The sequence below is a fragment of the Caloenas nicobarica genome, chromosome Z, assembly GCF_036013445.1.
Source record: "Caloenas nicobarica isolate bCalNic1 chromosome Z, bCalNic1.hap1, whole genome shotgun sequence".
NCBI classification, from domain to species: domain Eukaryota; kingdom Metazoa; phylum Chordata; class Aves; order Columbiformes; family Columbidae; genus Caloenas; species Caloenas nicobarica.
The window spans coordinates 60708627-60729712 of record NC_088284.1 but is presented as its reverse complement, the minus strand read 5'-3'; the positions used below and the strand labels follow the sequence as shown (position 1 = coordinate 60729712).

At 36.9% G+C, this 21086-nt stretch overlaps 1 protein-coding gene across 3 annotated transcripts in view; it reads right to left on the bottom strand.

The window, feature by feature from the left end:
- The window catches only part of RIC1 (RIC1 homolog, RAB6A GEF complex partner 1), a 52986-nt gene that overhangs the window by 20711 nt on the left and 11189 nt on the right, over positions 1 to 21086 (bottom strand). For 2 of the 3 annotated variants that reach the window (XM_065656632.1, XM_065656634.1), the window contains exons 2-6: positions 19142 to 19249; positions 14745 to 14821; positions 1539 to 1646; positions 807 to 949; positions 433 to 569 (exon numbers count right to left, since the gene is read on the bottom strand). In XM_065656632.1, coding sequence (XP_065512704.1) covers positions 433 to 569; positions 807 to 949; positions 1539 to 1646; positions 14745 to 14821; positions 19142 to 19249 — 573 coding nt within the window. The remainder of the gene's footprint in view (positions 1 to 432; positions 570 to 806; positions 950 to 1538; positions 1647 to 14744; positions 14822 to 19141; positions 19250 to 21086) is intronic. The other variant, XM_065656633.1, reaches the window with a different exon arrangement.

Genomic DNA, 21086 nt, shown 5'->3' with positions numbered 1-21086 from the left:
GAACAAATTCTGAAGTACGCTTTCACTATGAGAACTGTTAGACTTGACTATGGCTAAAAGCTAAAAACAGCACCTATGACACTTTGCCATAGGAGAAACCACCTCCTATCAACCCCCTTATAACCAGCAACAGGAAGTCTCTTGCAGAGACAGTAAGAAGTCCTCAGAACCATAATGACATTTTGAAAAACAAGCAAAAATCAAAGCTACTATCAATTACGCTCTCCCATAGACAGGTACTAGCCCTAGAACAAAGCAGTTCAAATTATGCTATGAAATAGTCTTGTTCTTACATTATCTCTTAAGCAGTTGCTACATTTTCATTTCTTTGCAGCTGAACAGAAATTAAAGTAGAAAGCTAACTGAAATGCAGAGACCAAGCAAAACACATTTATTGTAGAGTGCATGTTAGAAATGCTAAAGGAAAAATACCTCAGCAGTGAATCTACTTGACATTGGTGTAATGAAACCAACTCTGCCATCATTAAAAACAACAGCAAAACCATCGAGTGTGGCACAGTACTCCATGTCTCTGATGTAAACATCTTCAAAGCCCAAAAACGAACCTGCTGAGAAAATACCAGTAATTTAAAAATGTGCCAACACAGTCGTATTGCAAGCCAACAGACATTTCAGTTGCTTACTTATTACTTCACAGAAAAAAAATAATTTCAACAGGCTATTTTTTCACATTCATGAAATGGATATTTTTCCCATCTCTGCTTGAGAACAGAGATAATATTTTATAGTAGATGGTATTTGCCAATAGTTAACAATCATAAGCAATAAAAACCCCAAAAACCTACCTCGAGAAGACTGCAGGTCCACAGAAAACGGAACCGTGCATAGGTTGATGGCCTTCCTTCCGTTGGTCACACCATCCCAGTGAATAAGATGGAGAAATCCATCAGCAGTAGCAACAAGTAGATCCTCTAACATGGACTGCAAACTAATAAAGGTATTTGTCATTGTCCAAAAAACTATATCTCAAATCAATGCAACAGAAAAATCAATTAATTCACAAATTGCACTTTGTTACTTTTCCACCCCATGCCAGTGCTATACTGTTCCACCAACTTTTCACACACGCATACTTAGTATGTTCAAAGTTTATTTATAGGGAAGACAATCACCAGAAGAAAAAAGGAAGAGGTAAACAAAAAGTTTTTCCAGGACAAATAGGGACTCTCTGTGGTCAGCTCAAGAAATGCTGAAATGCTCTGTATCATTTTGCTCTTATATACCTATGTCTTCATGAAATCTCTAATCCATACTTTAAGCCCAAGCACAAACACATTTATAGTAACATAATGTAATACTGAATATATATGTGCTATACACTTCTACATGTCAAAAATATCAGTATAGCCAAGCACAGAAAGAATTCTTAAACAGCAATCTACTTTTTCATCTCCTTAGAGTTAGTATTAGTAACTATTAGTCCTTAACAAGCTTTTTTCCATCCAGTTTCCCCTTCATTTTTTAACAAGTAATGGCTATATGCAGAAAAATTTTAAAGACATGATTAGTGTACATACCTTGTGATAGAGGCTTGCAAGTCCAGCACTTTCTTCATTTCTAGATTTAATGAAGGAGCACATTGTTCTTCCTTATAATGTGGGGTTCCCTTCAGATGTGGGCTTCCTCTAAAATAAGAGATACACTACAATTGAAACAAGATGTCTCTTACAAGAGAACAGTTACTGACTTACATTCCTGTGGCTTCCTTTCCCCTACATATATTAATATATACACTGGACAGGTGCAACCTGCCACAAGCAGCACTCACGTATCAAGGACATAATTTCAGAGCAAAATGTTTTGTCAGTCGTATCAACCCATATGCCTATAAAGAGTATGTAAGCAACATAAGACAATGAACAGAGAATGAACACTACAATAGCTGTGTAGCCTGTCTTATAATAAGTGTCTTATAATAAGTCTAAAATAAGTGATACATATTAAGGCAAATTCTGATTCAATAAAATTGTATTCAACTGTTTCCATTAATTAAATGTGTTGAAATTTTAAGTATCTCCAATTCATTCTTTGCCAAGATGCATTACAGATATTATAGACAGTAAAATGTCCATGTTTCTTCAGTTCCTCTTTTCGGATCAATGTTTATACTATTTATTCAACAACATAACCCAACAGGTAGCCACTTCGTAGAGTAATTCATATAAATCTATCTCCCTATAGCAAATAAATAAACCTAAGAGCGACTAAGAAAGGAGATAAATAAGCACTGATTCTCTTCCTTTAAACAGATCATTACACAGTATGAACTTCTAGATGTAGAAAGCTTCCAATCTGTATTTTATTCATTTTGAATTTCACATTTCATTCTCTAACAAAATGCAGTGACTTTAAAGCTCAATACAGCATCATTAACGTATGCCTTATTTGTCTGCGTTATCAGATGTATCATGTGCTTCATTAACTTTTTTTTTTTAAATGAAGACTGACCTATAATCTTAAGTATTGCAACATGTCATCCAGCTTATCCGTGTCATGAGCATTATAGAATCATAGAACAGTTTGTGTTGGAAGGGACCTTCAAAGGTCATCTAGTCTAACCCCCCTGCAATGAGCAGGGACATCTCCAACTAGATCAGGTTGCTCAGAGCCCTGTCCAGCCTGGCCTGGAATGTCTCCAGGGATGGGGCATCTACCACCTCTCTGGGCAACCTGGGGCAGTGTTTTACCACACTCATTGTAAAAAGTTTCTTCCTCATGTCTAGCCTGAATCTCCCCTCCTTTAGTTTAAAACTATTAACCCTTGTCCTGTTGTAACAGACCCTGCTAAAAATGTCCTCAACTTTCTTACAGGCCCCTTTTAAGTACTGAAAGGCCGCAATCAGGTCTCTCCAGAGCCTTCTCTTCTCCAGGCTGAACAACCCCAGCTCTCTCAGCCTGTCCTCACACCAGAGCTGTTCCAGCCCTCTGATCATTTTTGTGGCCTCCTCTGGACCCTCTCCAACAGGTCCATGTCTTTCCTGTCCTGAGGGCTTCAGAGCTGGAGTTTACTTGGTATTATGGTAGTAAACAAAGCAAAGTATGCATGAAAAAGGCATTGTAGAAAATTCAGAGTTTAGTCTAACTTCATTAGTCTGAAATGATAGGTACACAAATCTATATATTTTTTACCTGGATTTTAACTGACAAAACACTTATTTTATTTTACACCAGGATAGCCAATGCAACTGCCTAAGGCATGGCAGAAACCAAAGGAGCTGCAGTTTTAGATAAGCTTGACACCACAAGGATAACCAAGGCAGGAAAGAGATTGAGCTATCTCAGTTGATATCTAGTGCTTTAATTCCATTACCATTTCACAGCAAAACACAAAAATTGTATCTGTTATTCTTTGATAGATACTACACCTTTTCTTATGCAGCAAGGACAAAGATATATGCTAGCTAAGGTAGAACCAAAGGCAATCTTTGACATTCTGGAGGTAGCAGATGAAGTAGCAACATCTTTCTAGAACAAAACCACAGTGACCATGAAGGATTATAGCAAAAAATGAGAAAAGTTACTGTAAAGATAATTATTCTGCCACCCACAGATGGTAACTTGTATTAACATTAAATTATTAAAATGTTCATTTTGCATTTCAAAAGAAAATTAATTACAAAATACAGCTGTCTTGGGAAAGACAGCTTCATGTAAGCTAGCTATCACGGACCCACAAGAGGCCAGAAATAATAATAACAACAACAACAACAATAATAATAGACTAGTTAGTACTAGCATCATGAGGTGGTTGTGAGCACTTTTTAAACAGTACGAGAGTGCATTTTTCTAAGTTCATGAAGCAAAATTCACCTGATGTGGCCTGGTATCGTTCAGAGTGAGGGAATTCGCAGATAAAAAAATACATGATACAGGATTAATTCCTCCAAATCCCTATGTCACTATCTGCAATGCAGCATGCTGGGGGCTGAAGAAACACTTACAGAACCCCAGGTGTTTGGAGAGACACCTTTCAACACATGTGGACATAACAGTCCAGATAGTATACTCCCAGCAAGAGCAAATGACTCTGGCTTATCAAGAATCCTCCAAGCAAACAACTAAAATTGAGAGAAAAGGGTTGTGTAATACATAAATGTTGCTGTTATGTCCATGTAACACACCATAAAACATGCCTGTTGTAACTGACTGAGGTACATAAGCAAGTATGAACACTGTGTTTCTGCACAGCACAAACTGTAAAGTCAGAATGGGAACAACATAGTTTAAAACACATCCTTTGCTGGAAGAGAAATTTCAAGTCTCCATGTGGTCAGGCTTCTTTTCCCTTAAGCATCTTTGATAAAAATAGTTTGCAAGAATATTTGAATATTTTCAGTTTCATGAGCTAGTTTCAGCAAATCTGTTACCATCTGCAGAGTGTATCTTTTTCCCCTGAGGGAACTATCACCATGACTGAAACTCCAAAATGTCAGTATTTTAATTCATTGCCTGCAGTTACATCAAATTCACTGATTAAAAAAGAAACCCTTACTATGGGTGCAAAGGGAACACAGTCAAAAGTGCACTGCCTTTACACAGTCCACATCTGCATGAGTCAGCCTTACTAGTTTAGTTACTTTGACCTTTAAACAAAGAATGCGTATTGCTGACGGAAACAGGAAAGAATGTTTGGTCTGGGTTGCCACATCAGCATCTGCAATCATTGTAGCCAAACTTTAAGTAACTCACTTTTGCATAAGAATTGAGAGGAATGGACACATTCCAGTGACCAACCAACTGCATGTCAAAACAAATACAATAATTTCACTTCTATTTGCAAGGTATCTCTTAACATAACTAAATCTGTGAGTAAAATCCCTTAACACTCAGAACTGAGAAAAATCTCCTGCTACATCTGCAATCCAAGAAAACCCCAAACATCGGAAGATGCAGGCTGCTATTTTAAAGGTAGATTAGAAGGTCTCTGGGGAAGTTTCATATCTTGGAGATCAAGATGTATTTTTAATATCACCAGGTTCATTCTCTGTTCCCTATTTTGCCTGTCATCAGTGATATGCTTGTTCACAGAAAACAGAGTACTATATCGTGTAACAAAATGTCTTTCCGATGTTGAAAGACTATGTAACCGTACCTCACGAATCACCTTTTAAATAAGGGTAAAGAAGAACAGTAAATACAAGTCTCCCTTTAGGGCTTGTCCTCTTTCTCTGATCTCCAGTTCTCTAAACTTTCCCATTAACCCTCTATTGCTGTTCCATTCTAACTAAATGAAAGAGGAGCCTATAAATAAGTGAATTGCTAAAATTCTTAGCATGAAGTTGTAACACTTTTTATTCATTTGATTTCCTCACAGGGGAAGAACTGGCTCTGAAAGTAACACAGGTCCTGTTAGAAGAAAAAACCATAAGCTCAGACTCTGATGCAAGATGCAGCAATGAGAAAATGGAGAAGTTTATTTAAACCTTTGCCATCCCCCATCCCTTCTTGCCTTCCCCCAAAAAAGACAAGAAATACTTCAGAAATAATTTACAGTATGATCTGAAAGGATGTACGTATAGACTTCTTTATTACTTGCAATTAAGTATAACACATCTTCTTTAGTCTAAGTCTCCAGGTTTTCACAATTATAGTCGCCATTTTCTGCTTACTATTGGAGAATTCTATTCCAGAGGTAGAAATAGCATTACATTAGGATTTAAGTTTTCACCTTACTATCTGGGGTAATCATAGTAATACAGGCAGCTGTTATGGCTGGATAATAATTCAGAAAAGTTCAGAGATACTCTCACAATCAACAAATATTAAGCTTCAAAAAAAACCAAACAGTGTGGCTAATGGCAGGTAGCACAGTAATTAAAAATAAAAACCAAATAATCCAGTCTCTCTAATCAAACTGCAGCTGCTTCGGAAGTAATGGTGACATTTTAATGAAAAAAATATTGAAGATTCCAGACCTGATCATCAGTAAGTATCTTTAGAACAAATAATTGATACAAACAAGGTAAAATATTTTCATACTACTTTGAGGATATGGTATTTTTAATTCTTTCTGCTAAAATAGTTTATTCAATAGTACTTTCGGGGGGGGGGAAAAAAAGAAAATAAAAAAACCTCAACACCTTGATGTTTCAACTACTAATATTAAGAGCATTATACCTGTGAGAAAAACAGGGCAAACAATGTTTCTAAATGAGCTTACACCACCAAGAACTCTAAGTTGATCTTCCTGAAGGCACAAAAGCAAAAAACTGTCAACTATTATTGTTGCATTAGCACAATTACATAATGTTTATTAACTTTCAAAATGGTTCATGTGAAGACATCAGTCAATGAATTGTCTGTACAGCTGAAGACTTGATTTTGTTAATACCTGATTCAAAGAGCCTGCATCATCACCTCTAAATATGTGATTCTTCACTAATAATTCACTGCCCGCCAGGCTTTCTAGGAATGGTTCTCAAGAGTAAAACAAGCTACATCTTGAGCTTTGATACCCATACAACTAGCATCTTCTCACCCCTAAACCTGCATCTCTCCACTGCACACTGCAGGCAGCCACCAGCAAAGACTAAATATGTCTGGCTGGATCCAGAACTATACATACACAGATTGGCAAGAGCTGGACAAACAAAAATTTAAAAGATAGTCTATAGGAACAACTATAAAGAATGAATAAGGGTTTAGAAAAGCAGTTCTTAGTACAGCCTTTTCTATACAATCAATAACAGGTTTCTGTGGTTTGGGAAATAACTAGCTAGTATATCAACTATTTGTGTAAAAAAGCTAAATAGTTTACCAAACTGTTATTCCAGTTGCGAAGATTTCTTGATGACATTTTAAACCTCTCAAACCACAGCAAAGGCTAGCAAGTACCATAACGATTAATAAAAATTCTACAACTAATCTAGTTTTAAAAATACATTTTCCAACCAATGCCAAAAACAACTTACAGGGAAAACCACACTGTTAAAGTTGAGCACAAGCTTAATTCCAAACGAAAATTATTTAGTAAGTTAATTAACCGTACACCTCATCAGTTACCTTTGCAGAGTTTGAAGTTCAAAACTTTTGTACACACTAATCTTAAGTTCGCTGAATCAGGAAAAAATCCCCACTGATGACGTAATTTATGGCACCTATAAACCATCTTGCTATAGAAAAGTAAAAAGCTTTGAGAAGTGCCAGAAAGAGTAGGACATAAGTAAAGTAACCAGATGTATAAGTAACAATCCAGCATTGTAAGCTAGGATATAAACACTAGCTTGTTGATGTGCCCATATTGGTTAGAAAACAACTTCAGTTTTTAAAGCATTTTCAGATACTTAAAAATCTACAGCACTGAGGTCTCATTCTAAATTTACACAACATTCATATCACTTCACGTCCTGCCCCACAAATACAGGCTTCATATGAGGATATGACAAACCTGAGACAAAAGAATCTCCAGTTACCAGGTTTAGTTTATTAGCCATGTGAAGTTTTTTAGGTTTTGTCTTTCTTACAGGCAAAAATATTCTCAGCATTAGGTCACCACACGCTGTCTCTTCAAGAGACCAATCCTAAGTCACCCTCCTTGCCAAAACTCTAAACACAAATAACTAACCTCTACTGCTGAACAAAGGAATATCTGTACAAATTCCTTTGGGAACTCCTCAAGAAACTATTGCCATACCTTGCCACAGCTTACAAAGCTACAAATTTTCTTGTATGCACTGCCACTTTTCTTAAGTGTATCAGAGGTAGAGATTAATTTTATTTTAATGTTCTGTTTTCTGCCCATAGATATGTTTTCTTCATGTTTTATCCAGGTGTCCAAGTTTTGCCTGGGATAGAGTTAAATTTCTTCCTAGGAGCTGGCATACTCCTGTGTTTTCGATTTAGAATGAGAATGATGTTGCTAATACAATTATATTTTAGTTGTTGCTAAGCAAAGACTATTCAGCCATGCCAGGCACGCAAGAAGTTGGAGGCGACACGGCCAGCCCCAGCTGACCAAAGGAATATTCCACACCATATGACATTATGCTCAGCATATATTTGGGGGGAAAACGAAGGAAGGGCAGGATGTTTGGGGTGATGGTGTTTGTCTTCCCAAGTAACCATTACCTGTGCTGGAGACCTGCTGTCCTGGGGATGGGTGAACACCTGCCTGCCCATGGGAAGTATTGAAAGAACTCCATGTTTTGCTTTCCTTGTGTGCGCAGCAGCTTTTGCTTTACCTATTAAACGGTCTGTATCTCAACGCATGAGTTTTCTCACTTTTACTCTTCCAGTTTTCTCTTGCACCCCACTGGGGAAGAGTGAGCGAGCAATTGTGCAGTGCTTAGTTGCTATCTGGGGTTAAACCACAGCAGACCTTTTTGGCACTCAACGTGGGGCTTGAAGGGTTCAAGATAACTACAGGTTTGAATGGAATGTGCTAGATCAAATTTACAGGTGTTATTGCTGCTTAGCTATTAATCAGCAGGCTTCTGTGCTTGCCATGGGGCTTGCTTACCTTACTGTATATTAGAGTCTAGTGCTTATTAGTGGCTACTCGCTCTACTGCTTATGATCTTACTCTGCAGGGCCTGGGAACATTTTGATAACAGCAATGGCGATGCGCCTGGGCTGGCAGATGGCCAGGGCATCGCTGCTGTATCTGTGCTGCTGTACTGGGCAGGCTGGAACTCCAGTGTGAACTTGAGCTGTAACAACTCTGCAGGAACCAAGGCTAGTGAAGAAGGAGGGGGAGGAGGTGCTTCAGATGTTGGAGCAGAGACTTTCCCACAGCCTGTGGTGCAGACCATGGTGAGGCCAGCTGTCCCCCTGCAGCCCATAGAGGTCCAGGGTAGAGCAGAGATCCACCATCAGCCTGTGTAGGACCCCACACTGGAGAAGGCAGATGTGCTCGAAGGACTGTACCCCACCGAAGGGACCCATGCTGGAGCAGTTCATGATGAACTGCAGCCCATGGGAAGGGCTTCTCCATGTTGGAGAAGTTTGTGAAGAACTGTGTCCTGTAGGAGGGACCCCACGCTGGAGCAGTGGAAGAGCATAAGGAATCCTCCCTCTGAAGAGGAAGGACTAGCAGAAACAACATGTGATGAACTGACTACAACCCCCATTCCCAATCCTCCTCTGTCATCCAGGGTGGGGGGAAGAAGGTAGGCAAATTAGGAGTAATGTTAAACCCAGCATTTGAGTTGTATATTAAGGGAATTACTATAGCAGGACCCCTTGTTACTAGCCAGGCTAGGGGTTCATTGCAATGTTAAACCCAATAAGCCAGACTAAACAGAATGGAAATGCCTTTAAACTATTGTAATCCACGATCTGATTTGTAGGTAATAGGAATCACTATGGCAAGAACCACACGAACCAACAGAGGACAAGCCTTACAAGAAGCAGTGCAAGTGCAGCAGTGACCCAACTTGAGCTGGCTTTGGTGCCCAGTAACCACACTCAACACACCACCTCTCCTTCCCGAGTGACAACCACAACTGATGGTGCCCAAAGTCATGGACTAAATGAACTCAATGGACACTTTGTGAACATTTTACAGGCATTTCATAAGGGTGGTTCACGCACAAAGGGAATTACATCTGTTTCTTATATCAAAGAATGGGAAGGGCAGTGGCGGGTAATGAGAACGTACTGGATAGTGTCAGAGCTGAACATGACATAAATGGTATAAAACAAAGGGTGGATACTATCCTGGCTTCACTTGGGATAGAGGTAAATTTCTTCCTAGGAGCTGGCATACTCCTGTGTTTTCGATTTAGAATAAGGGTGATGTTGATAACACACAGATGTTTTAGTTGTTGCTAATTAGTCCAGGACTTTTCAGTTTCTCACACCGTGCCAGGTGTGCAAGAAGTTGGGAGGGGACACAGCCAGGACAGCTGACCCAGACTGGTCAAAGGGATATTCCACACCATATGACATTATGCTCAGCATATATTTGGGGGGAAAAAGAAGGAAGCGGGGGATGTTTGGGGTGATGGTGTTTGTCTTCCCAAGCAACATGTGCTGGAGCCCTGCTGTCTGGGGGATGGGTGATCACCTGCCTGCCCGTGGGAAGCTGTGAATAAATTCCATGTTTTGCTTTGCTTGTGTGCGCAGCTTTTGCTTTACTTATTAAACTGTGTTTCTCACTTTTACCCTTCCAATTCTCTCCCCTTTCCCACCAGGGCGAAATGAGCCAGCAGCTGTGTGGGGCTTAGTTGCTGGCTGGGGTTAAACCACGAAACTTAATAATGACTTTTGTAATATGGTAGTAAAATTAGATTGAACTAATTGAAGTGGGACTTCGTACTTGCACTCACTGCACGAAAGTATGGCAGGAAAGTATCCCAGAATGTGGGCTAATGGCCAATACTGATTCTCTCCAAGAGCTGGAAGGAAGCTGCAGACTATTCTGGCTGAATTTAAAACAAAACACAACAAAACAAAACAAAACAACACCACAATTACTGGTTTTTTCTGGTTTTTGTGCTTTTAGTCTACAAATTAAGCAGGATACTTTAGGTTTTCATTGAATGCCTCTTAATTCCAAGAAGAGACTAGCAATTCCTAGAAAAATATCAACAGAGCCAGAAATATTTCTTTCAACAGAACAACTGCAATTGATAACATTTCTAAAATATTGCAGTTTGACAAAAAAACTGTCAGCTGACATCAGGAAATTTCAAAAGCTTGTTTTTTTAATATATGAAGACTCAGAATTCATGACAGACTGCTGTGCTTATGCTACAAGCACTTGTTTCACCACAATATTCTAATAACAGATTTTACATAAAATGTCAGTTTCTTAACCCTTACTATATCTACTTAAGTTTATTTTAAACTGATAAACCTCTAAAGGTATGAAATAGCCAGCATTTAAAAAGAACTTTCCACTCAGCCATCTTAAAGTATTTCATATATTCTCAATTTTGGAAGAGCTATGCCCTCAGATATTGATAGAACAAACTTAAAAGGTTTCATGGGCTTCAGCCACAAACACTGATAATCTTGAATTCCAGCACTGCCATTAAAACACTTAATTACAGAATATCAAGACCATTACAATAGGTTGATATGCAAAGGAGGTCATGCCAAATCAGCATTTTTAAACAGGAAACCATCCTAGACTCTGATTCTGTCTGTTTTTAAACAAACAATAGCAAGGCACAGAGCGATTTCACTCAACCTCACTTTCCAAAATCTAGTTATTTCACATTACTAAAAGATATAGGGAAGCAGAGACTCTTGCATTCAAACATGTGAAAGCTTAGTCTCAAATCACACTTCAGCTCTTCTATTATACTAAATATGTGTTGATTAGATTGGGAGAGAAGGGAAAGACTTTGAGCTAAAAAAAACCAAAAAAATCATACTGTGATTAGGTATACTGCAATGCAGAGTTATAGAAAGCAAAAGTGTTTCTGTCACTTCCCATACAGTTTTGCTTTGGGGGTTTTTTTTTGGCTAGATGGTTCAGGGGTTTTTTGTTTGTTTTACTTTGAGGCATTTTCATTCAAGTTGTACCAGCAAAAAACTTTTACCACTCTTATTAGAGTTTATACAATAACTATATGCTAGGATAATTCTGTTAACAGATCAAATACAGTCAGGCTCTTCCAGATTATCTTGCTCAACAGCCATTTGTAGCAACAACTCTAATACCAACTATAAACTAAGGACTATACTTTTTCTCCACAAACATCTCTCTCCCGTACAGACGAACAAGGAGTGATTTCTATTTTCAGCAACTTTTTTTAGTCTTTTTCTCCAAATCAAAGCTGAACCATTATCAAGCAAATTTAAAAGCACTTATTTAAAAAATACCAATAACACATAAAGCTATAACTTTACTGCTGCTACCAGTGTCCCAATCTGGAATACCGCAAAAATAACTAAAGTCAAGAAAGTGGCTGTCTATCATGTACCTTATCACCTACCTTGCTGACCCTCTTATTTTAACTTAGGATAAGATATATACATTTCATTTAAACGAGAGCTAAGCTGACGGGAGAATTTAAACACAACCTTTCTCAATGTCTTCACTTGTATGGGATCAAACCTAGCCACAAATTCAGCTTCAGGATACTGACTAAACTAGAAAACATTGCATTGGGATTTTGGCACAGCTGAGGACATTACAGGTGTGTACTCCCAGTGCACAACCACCTCATTAAGTTGACCTGCACTACTTAAGAATTCTGTTCAAGGTGAACGTAGATTAAGAGAATTTCTAGTTATTTTTTGTAGTCACTACATTGAAATTTTTATGTTTGTCAGAACTGGCCATTATTACTTAAAGAAAGGATACTAGAGAACAGGCCTCATTCTGCTTACCAGAAGTTCTTACTGACTTGTTTCCAGCAGCTGTCCTATCACACCACTAACACAAGGACACCACCTTCTCACTCACTTTGCCTGACATAGGTAAATAACCAGATAAGACAGAGCTGGAGAAGACATAATATTTGCATGAGAGTTAAAATGTTGCAAGCAATTGCTTTAGCGTGAACTATCATATGAGAACTATCATGAGTATCACTGACCAGTCACTCTATGTTTTTGAACTTCCCAGTGCTACTACACCGTGCTACTTCAAGGTCACCATTTTCTAATGCCAACCTTTTATGATAAGTCAACTTGCAAGCTAAGCTACTGGAATCCGGAGGAGGGGATGGGGAGGGCTAAAGAAGGGAGACAGGCAGGTTTAGCTTCCTCATTGGGTCAGCAAACCAACATTACTTAAGGCACAGCTGCATAATCATTGCTGTCAACAAAGAGGAAGGAGCCAAGAACACACTGTTACGGCAGGAGAAAACAGTAAGATGTCCCCTTTCAAGCACAAGGCAAGTCACATACGAGGCCTTTCACTGATTTTTAACAACTTCAGATTTAAGAAAATTAATTCATTATTGTTCAGTACAGTAGAAATTAAATCCAAGCATTTCAGTGAAATATCATATTTGAAAAATGAACATATGCCAGAAGAAAGTTACAAGTTTCAATTCTGAGACATTGGTTTATAGTTTGTTTGTTCAATTTGTGCTGGAGTCTAATAGAATTTTTTTTTGTTAATCACAGCAGGCATAATTCACACACAAATGCTTGTGTCTTTGTTTTGATCTAATATAACCAGAGCAGTAGTAATTTTATGTAGGTTTTCAAAATTGAGGGCTAAATATAGACAGATTAGTCATCCCAATAAATTGAGGGAGATTATTCCCCTTCTTAAAGTTAAGCACATGCATTAGTCTTAGGAGATTCTGTGCGAACTGTCATAAACACTCTCGGGACAAACACTGTCTTATTCATCCACAGTACGAGCATTATACACTTTGGGGCTACATAAATATACCTTAAAAACCTGACCATTCAAAACACAGCTAACAGAGAGACATTTTCAACACACGCTTTCAGGTAGACAATACAAATCAATTACTGATGTTTTATATAAAAGTTCAATTGATTAGTCACTGACTGCTTAATAGATATTTTCAAACCTCCCTACATGTGGCATGTCTAAAAAAAAAAAACTTTCCAAAGCTGCTTTTTGAACTCTTCCTGCATATTTTATAAATTTTTCCATATATTTTCAGATTTTGCCAATAAAAACCCCCAACTTTCCAAATTGAACACGAAGAAAATACCACAAATTTTTGTTTAGTCTTTTGCACTATTCACAGCTGAAGATACACTCTCATTTGCTACCTGCCAGGTCATTTCTTCCTATAAGCACTTGTGAAAGAATAGAGATTTAAAATTTAAATGCTTGTGAAGACCTGACTCTGTTTTCTAACGTTCATGGTTTAACAGTTATGGTTTAGAAAAACAAAAACATCTTCCTCTTACATGACATCATAGGTTATCCACTACTCCTCATAGAAGTCCATTTGAAGACACCCACCGATCAAATTTAACTCATTTTATGAATATGTAAGAAACTTTACATTAAGTTCACTAGCATTACCATAATGATGAAAGTATATATAGAGAGATATATCAAAAAAGCAGCTTCTAGCCAATGAGAAATCAAGACTGTTTTATTATTCCTGTGGAAAAATTTGATCCCATCAATGACTACAGATTCTGCCTATCTAAACACAACACAGACACACCCCTCGAAGTTTTAATTTCTCCTAAATATTTTCCAATTTTGACAAATCCTATTAGAAGTCAACTGACTCAACTACAAACACATTCAACATACAGTCACACTTTAACACATAAAATGTATTGTCATTCACAATAAGGAAAAGAAAATGATAATTACAACATAACGCACTGCAGCTAAAATACTCTTATATTCTTACTAGAAATGGTTAATATTCTTTCCAAAATATTGAGAATTTATTCCCCATTTGTTTCAAAAATCTCTACGTTATTATAAACCGGGGAGAAGGAGAGGAATCTAGTAAAAAATTGCACCCTGATAATTCTTAAGAAACATGACTTATTCAGCTGAGTTACTCAAAAGGAATTATTAAAGCTTGTTAAACATGATGAATTCAAGAGACTACCTCAAATTATAAAATTAAACTATTTAGGATTTTGAGAGCTTATAAAAAGGAGCTAAAGAATCTCACCAGTGCACAGCAAATCAACTAGACTGACTTCTCTGAACTGACTCTAACTCATAGGAATTACGCTTCATATGCTTACCAAGTTTTAAAACATATTTTGGAAGTAAATATTTTTTATCATAAAATCTGCCTAGGACTTGTCTAGTCATATGTATTTTTCCATACTGTGGGGATGCAAAGAAAGTTTAAAATACTTACTTAGGATACATTGGCTCATAAAGATACTTGTCTCTTGCTGATGGGATTTCAAAAAATAAGATGTATCCATTTGCAGTCTGAAAGAGAAACACTGATAAGATAGATATCTAGTCTACCTGCATGAGTAAAATCTATAGAGACTTAAAATTTCTACATGTCTTACATATTGAGCACAAATATACACTCATAACAAGTTCCAGATAACTTAAAAAACTGTGTGTTGAAATTCATTCTAGTTAAAACCCGTGATGTATGCACCCAGCAAAAAAAATTCCTCTGATTCATAAGAGTACCTAAAACTAGACAGCTATATCAGCTACTTAGAATCTGAGAACCTAATTCCCACCAATTAAGAGAACTAATGCAGAAAGCCTGTAGTAGATGGTAGCAAGCTTTCAGAGCAAGAACTCCAAGTGCCTGAGCACACACAAACACCACAGAGTTCAGGTGAGCACTGGCTCTCAGAGTTGGTCATCCAGTTTTCAAAAAAATCCTCGTGTCACACGGTGTCTACATAACAGCTTTTCAAAATCTTCAGGTGTCTGAAAAAAATTCTATTATAATTCAATCCTAAGTCATATTCTGTCATTCTGGAAGACTAACTTCAAACTATAATGCTATTCAGAGAACAAATATAAATCAATAATTATCAGATGTTCCAGTCATGACTAGAAGCTGATCCAGTGTTTGTATAAGCACAGGAGAGGCAGATGACCAATAGGTTAGTTGTTCAAAGAAGTACGATTTGTTCAAAGCACAAATTTACCCTTCAGGCAAATTTGCAAATGCATTTTAGTTAAACACCGTTTCCATCTAATCATTTTAATATGGGCTGGGCATATACACAAAGCGCTATTACTGGAGACAAGAAGCACTGAAATGAATAGTTTCAAGTTGCTTTGCAAGGTTGATTTCCCTTTCTCTGAATAAAGGAAAAAGTTATCTTAGTTTATGAGTTCACAGATGCCATGTTTTTCCCCAGTCAAACATTTTGCTTTATGCTATGAAAGAAATTCGTGTTTCAGCTTCAAAGTCCAAGAAATGCAATTCTCAAAGTAAGTATCTTTCTCATGTAAGAATAAAATTTGAACCATAATGGTGAGCTTGAGACAGGCTGAAAATAAATGGAAGCTTTTCTATGCGCAGTAATATGATGTTCAGGTATTATGTGGTAAAGAAACCCGCTCATTTCTAACATCTTTACAGGTTCTTTCCATTACATCATTAAATATTTAACCTGTAAGCTATCTTATCCTGGAAGGAAAAGTAAAACAATACTGTGAAGTATCTTTATACTGATATTAAGGTACAAAAGGATCATACTGAACACCATTCAAAGCATAAAGTTCCTACTGTTACAGGGTCATTTCTAAATAGAACCTCAAATTACATGACAAGCTGGATGACATGCAGAAGCATTCAACCATATGCTTCCTGCCAATCGATCATATTCATTCACATAGGTTTCTACATTGCTCTAGAAAGGTCTGTGTTGCAACAAAACTTACTAAAGTAACCGCCACTGTCATCCTTTCCCTGATAATTCTCACCTTTGACAGCCAAAAATATAAACATACAGTACCTTGCAAGGTATTTCACTACATGGTTTTTGGTATGCTACAATGTTTAATAAAGCTCTGCCTTAGCTAAGGGAATGTGTACTGAAGAACAGTCTATATCGGAGGACTGCCTGTAGCAGGGGAAAGACTAAAATGCCTTGTATATCTATGTATTGAACCATCTTGACCCAATTCACAAGTTTGTTTAATTAATAGAACTACCTACCTTGAGCTTATGTACTAATCTAGCCAAGAAACAAAATATTTTCCAGTAACACTGGAAGAATTACAAATGCAGCAATATGAGAGAAGAAACTACAAAATGTCATGGAAAAAAAGATCGGATTAGAAAACATGACAACAGTTTAGCAACAGAAGATACTAGCAGTAGAAGAAGTTAGAATTGCTAAGGGATGATCACAGTGTGAGAACTGCTTAACTGCTTACCATTAAAGCTGCTTGAAATATTTTTACAAGGCCTTATATGCTAGACCAAAGTTTGCCTTCAGTACAAACAATAATTATCTCAAAGTGTATGCTGCAAAGTGATTTATTTTCATAGACATGCTCTGAACACTCTGGCAGACAGAAACAAAAAACACTGTATATCACTACTGTAATGGACATTAAATCCAGACTACCCTCTCAATCATTATGTCATTAAAAAAAACCTGAATGTACCACTTGGCTAATAAGTACATACCGAGCCTTTCGTTTACCTTGTTAAAAATGAAGTACAACATAATTTTATTACATAAAACTACTACAATCAAGAAACTCAAGCACACAGGTAGTAACAGGCCAGAAACTAAATCACCTAACTCAGCTTTCATAATAGTATTTTTAGCTTTTGCACAGGACTTCAGTAATTAACTGAAGCTAACTCAGTTCAACAAAACTAGTAGTACAAACTACTTGTTTTTTTCAATTAATAATTAGCTTTGCTATTGCTCCTTTATTTGTACTTGTTAGTTTTCTTCTTAAGAAAAAGTCACAAAGAAGGGAGAAATTCTCTTGGAAAGAAATTCACAGTTCTACTTGTGGAGAAAAGTATGCATGAGCAAGAACATCTTCATTAACCCCTCAGACCTGCCTTTCAGCCCTGTTCCTCTATAACAAAAATACTAATATTTGTAAATGTGGTAGGACTCATTAACAACAAGGAGATGCAATATAACCATAAGAAATGAAAAATTTTAGAAATCTCATGACACTCATTACTTTATTAACTGTTTGACCATTTACAAACTGAGACTTTGTGGGCATTTAGATTCTGACATCACCTGCCAAAAAGAACACTATACATTTAGCTGCAGAAAAACTTGAAAGTACAGTAACTGAACAGGCAGAAATTAAAGCTAGTCTGACTGTCAGCTAAACCATAAGGTCTCTCAAGCTAAAGGATCCCAACATCACAGAAAAATCATAATATGCAAAGTAATTAAATACGACCATCTACATCTCTTCTGAACTGCTGCATAAAGATATAATTAAAATGTGTTTGGGTAGTTTACTTGTGATTATATGCTGTATTATAAAATGGAAGAATTATTTTTTATTTGTAGTAATGTTACAGAAGGCTCCTTTCTGCCTTTGCTGGTAACCATTAGCATGTGCTAACTGAAAATATAATCTGATACTAAGAGAAATACTTTACTGCACTGATTCCATGAGATCCTTTTAGGTGACTTAAATATTCTAAACCAAGTACTCAGAAAAGTCTGCCCTGCATTACACACATGAAAACAGAAGCACGGGAAGTTTAGTTGATTTAGAGTCATTATGATATTGGTAGAGACAGGAACTATTCCACAAACCATCTGGTATTTTCCACTAAGATAATAATATCCGATTGGTTAAAAAAAAAATAGAAAGCATTACTGGCATCATTTTAAGCACAAAAAATGGTTTATATTACAAGATGAGGTAGGGTACCAACAAATACAGTAGCTGTTATTCAATTTATAACTCCACATCATCAACTTCTGATGGGGAAGTTTAATGACTTCATTCTTTTATTCTGCACCTTCTGACAAGAAAATCTGAAATACAACAGCCTTGATTTTAAAAGCTAAAAAAAGAAACTTACACAATTTAAGACCTGGTCCTAACTTAAGACCTGACCAGAAGTCAACGAGAGTACCATCCCATATTCTGACCTCTATAAACTCTACTCACACCTTTGTCGTGTCCACCTTGAATTAATTTTTAAATGCTGGTGCTGAAATATTCCACTTTAGCACTGTGACCATAGTACCAGATAGGAAACAAAAACTTCCAGTGAGACAAGATCTCATCTTTACCTTTAAGACTCTTAACAGAAGAATCTATGTATCACCTATCGCTGCCCTTGTTTCTGTGTTCTCAGTGCCTTGAATTTTTTTTTTAACACCAAAAGATACTGCACCTTAATAAAGCCACAGTTCTATCCTCTTAAGATCCACCTTTCGGAAACATCTGTAAACCCTGTTTATCGAGCTAAATATGCTTATGTCATCTAACTCCTCAATTATTTCATTCATTCACATGTCTTTAGATTCCTTTATTCTTTGTGATCATGTTACTAAAGTAATGAGATGCTGTATCAGCCCTAGCAAATACAAAATATTATTTTAATATAAAGAACTGCAGTTCGTTCTTCAGGGGAAAAAGATTAATGAAAACTACTAAAGGAAGCTTCTATCATCCAAAAAACCTTGGTACTATTATATATTTTCACAAGATAAGTATCAATTAAATGTATATACAGTCTGCAAGTTCGCATAAGCACAGACATTGGTAATACAAAACTCTCTTTGCAATATTTCAACCACAGTAAGAAGAAAAAACCCTACTTACTGAAACAGCTATCATGGTGCTGTCAGGCCGCCATTCTGCTTGTTTGTAAGGTCCAAACTGAGAAGCTGCTTTTGGTAGTTCCTTGTAGCTTACGATTAATACACTGGGCTGGAGGAAAAAAAGTAATAATAATTATATCTCATATCCAGAAGGAATGGGATGTTTGTTATATTGTGATGTAACTTTAAGCAACTATGTTTCCTTAACAGCAACAACACTGTTCCCTTGAAGAGGGAGGTTAAAAGGATTAGTGCTCATTTGACAATGCATTGCACAAGGCTGGTTTTAAAGGGAGTTTATGCTTAACTCCTGCCACACTGTCATTCCTATCTCACTCTTTCAAACCCAGGACATTTAAATAAAATGCTGTGTTTACCCAGAAAGGAGTCATTACAGAATACAGAAGTAGTTTCAAGTCAGACAAAGGGTGACTGATGCTTCAGATGAACAAAAGTACCTCAAATTGGCTCCTATAATGAAAATCACTGTCAAGTTAACTAGGATGAAATATTCTATGCAATCTATTTAGTACAATTCATTTGCTTAGTTTCTACTAATTGGATGGGCCATTGTATTAAAGAGAATAATAATCAGGAAATCTGGTTTATATCTCTTCAAGAAAAGGTTGCCAGAAATTGTGCAGAAAATACACCTCTACATTCGCTGAAAATATTTTGTATGTGATACAATGCACCTATGAGCACCTTTCCTTCTGGGAAAAGAGAAGGGCTTCGAGGTCACGAAGCCCAGACAAAGCTACCATAGGCACTAAGCCTTCACTGCCCTTCACAGAAGCAGTTGAGAGCTCTGACAAAAAAACTAGTGGAAAGTTACCCTTCCTTGCTCCAGTGCTTAGAAACATTCTTCCTCCTTAAATATATTTAAGAACTGTCTGTACTTTCTTGCTCTTGAACCAATAATAGTTTTAAGCTTAGATAGGTATGCCTCCTTCTGCTACCATCCACTACTCAGAGGTATGTGCATATATATTAGTTAGATGACAGCTGTATTTTCTCAGCTTTCAGTTACATTAAACAAACCACACTTTTTGTAAAAGACATTTCTCCTCATCTTCATACCATATGCTCTCCCTGACTTTATCAATGCCAATTTTTCTTCAGAGCTGTAGCAGCAAACTCTGCACCAAAGAGAGCACACTTCTCCAGCCCCTGGAAAGGAACCAAAAGGCTAAACAGTAATCACACTTCTTTTTTGGTTGAAAGTAATCATGAAATGGTTTGGCAAAACTTGTCATTCACCACTAGGACCACAGGTGATAGCAACTTACTATTGTTCACAGTTAGCTTGCCTGCTCAAACAGCAGAAGCTGTACAACAAATCTAAAACATTAATTCTACTCAAAAATCGTGTGTGTCAGCTACCCCAGATTTAGGTGGATATCTACTACCATCACATTTGGAATCAGTTGCTTCAGTTTCCCTTAAGAAAAAGTAGAGTTACAAACAAAAGAATTTAAAGGGAAAAATAGTACAAAATAAAGTAATTGGATGTTTTCACCACACATATAAAGAAGAAGCTGAATTAATGTCACACGGGCAGTCTTAGCCTTGGTAAATTCATAGTATGACTTTGCATCCTGTAAATGGCATTATTACTTAAATTGCACACCCACAAAGAACTGAATTATCAAAAATAAAGTTAAATATTTATACTGTAAAGTATAAGAAGCAAACTAATCTTAACCCTAAGAACTATTTACACCAGCTTTTTCAATTCATGTGGCTTCTTTTGCAGACATTTGCAAATCAAGTTATATAAGATTAAATAGGTAACTAATTATTAATAGAATCTTATTGATTGTTTTCATGACCTATAGCCTTTCACTGCTTGGCTTAGACCCACCTTTACTGCCTTAGATATACAGAGAAAAAAGTGCCTTGTGATAGTACAATTTTGGTTAATCTGCATCATTACTGCAGATTTG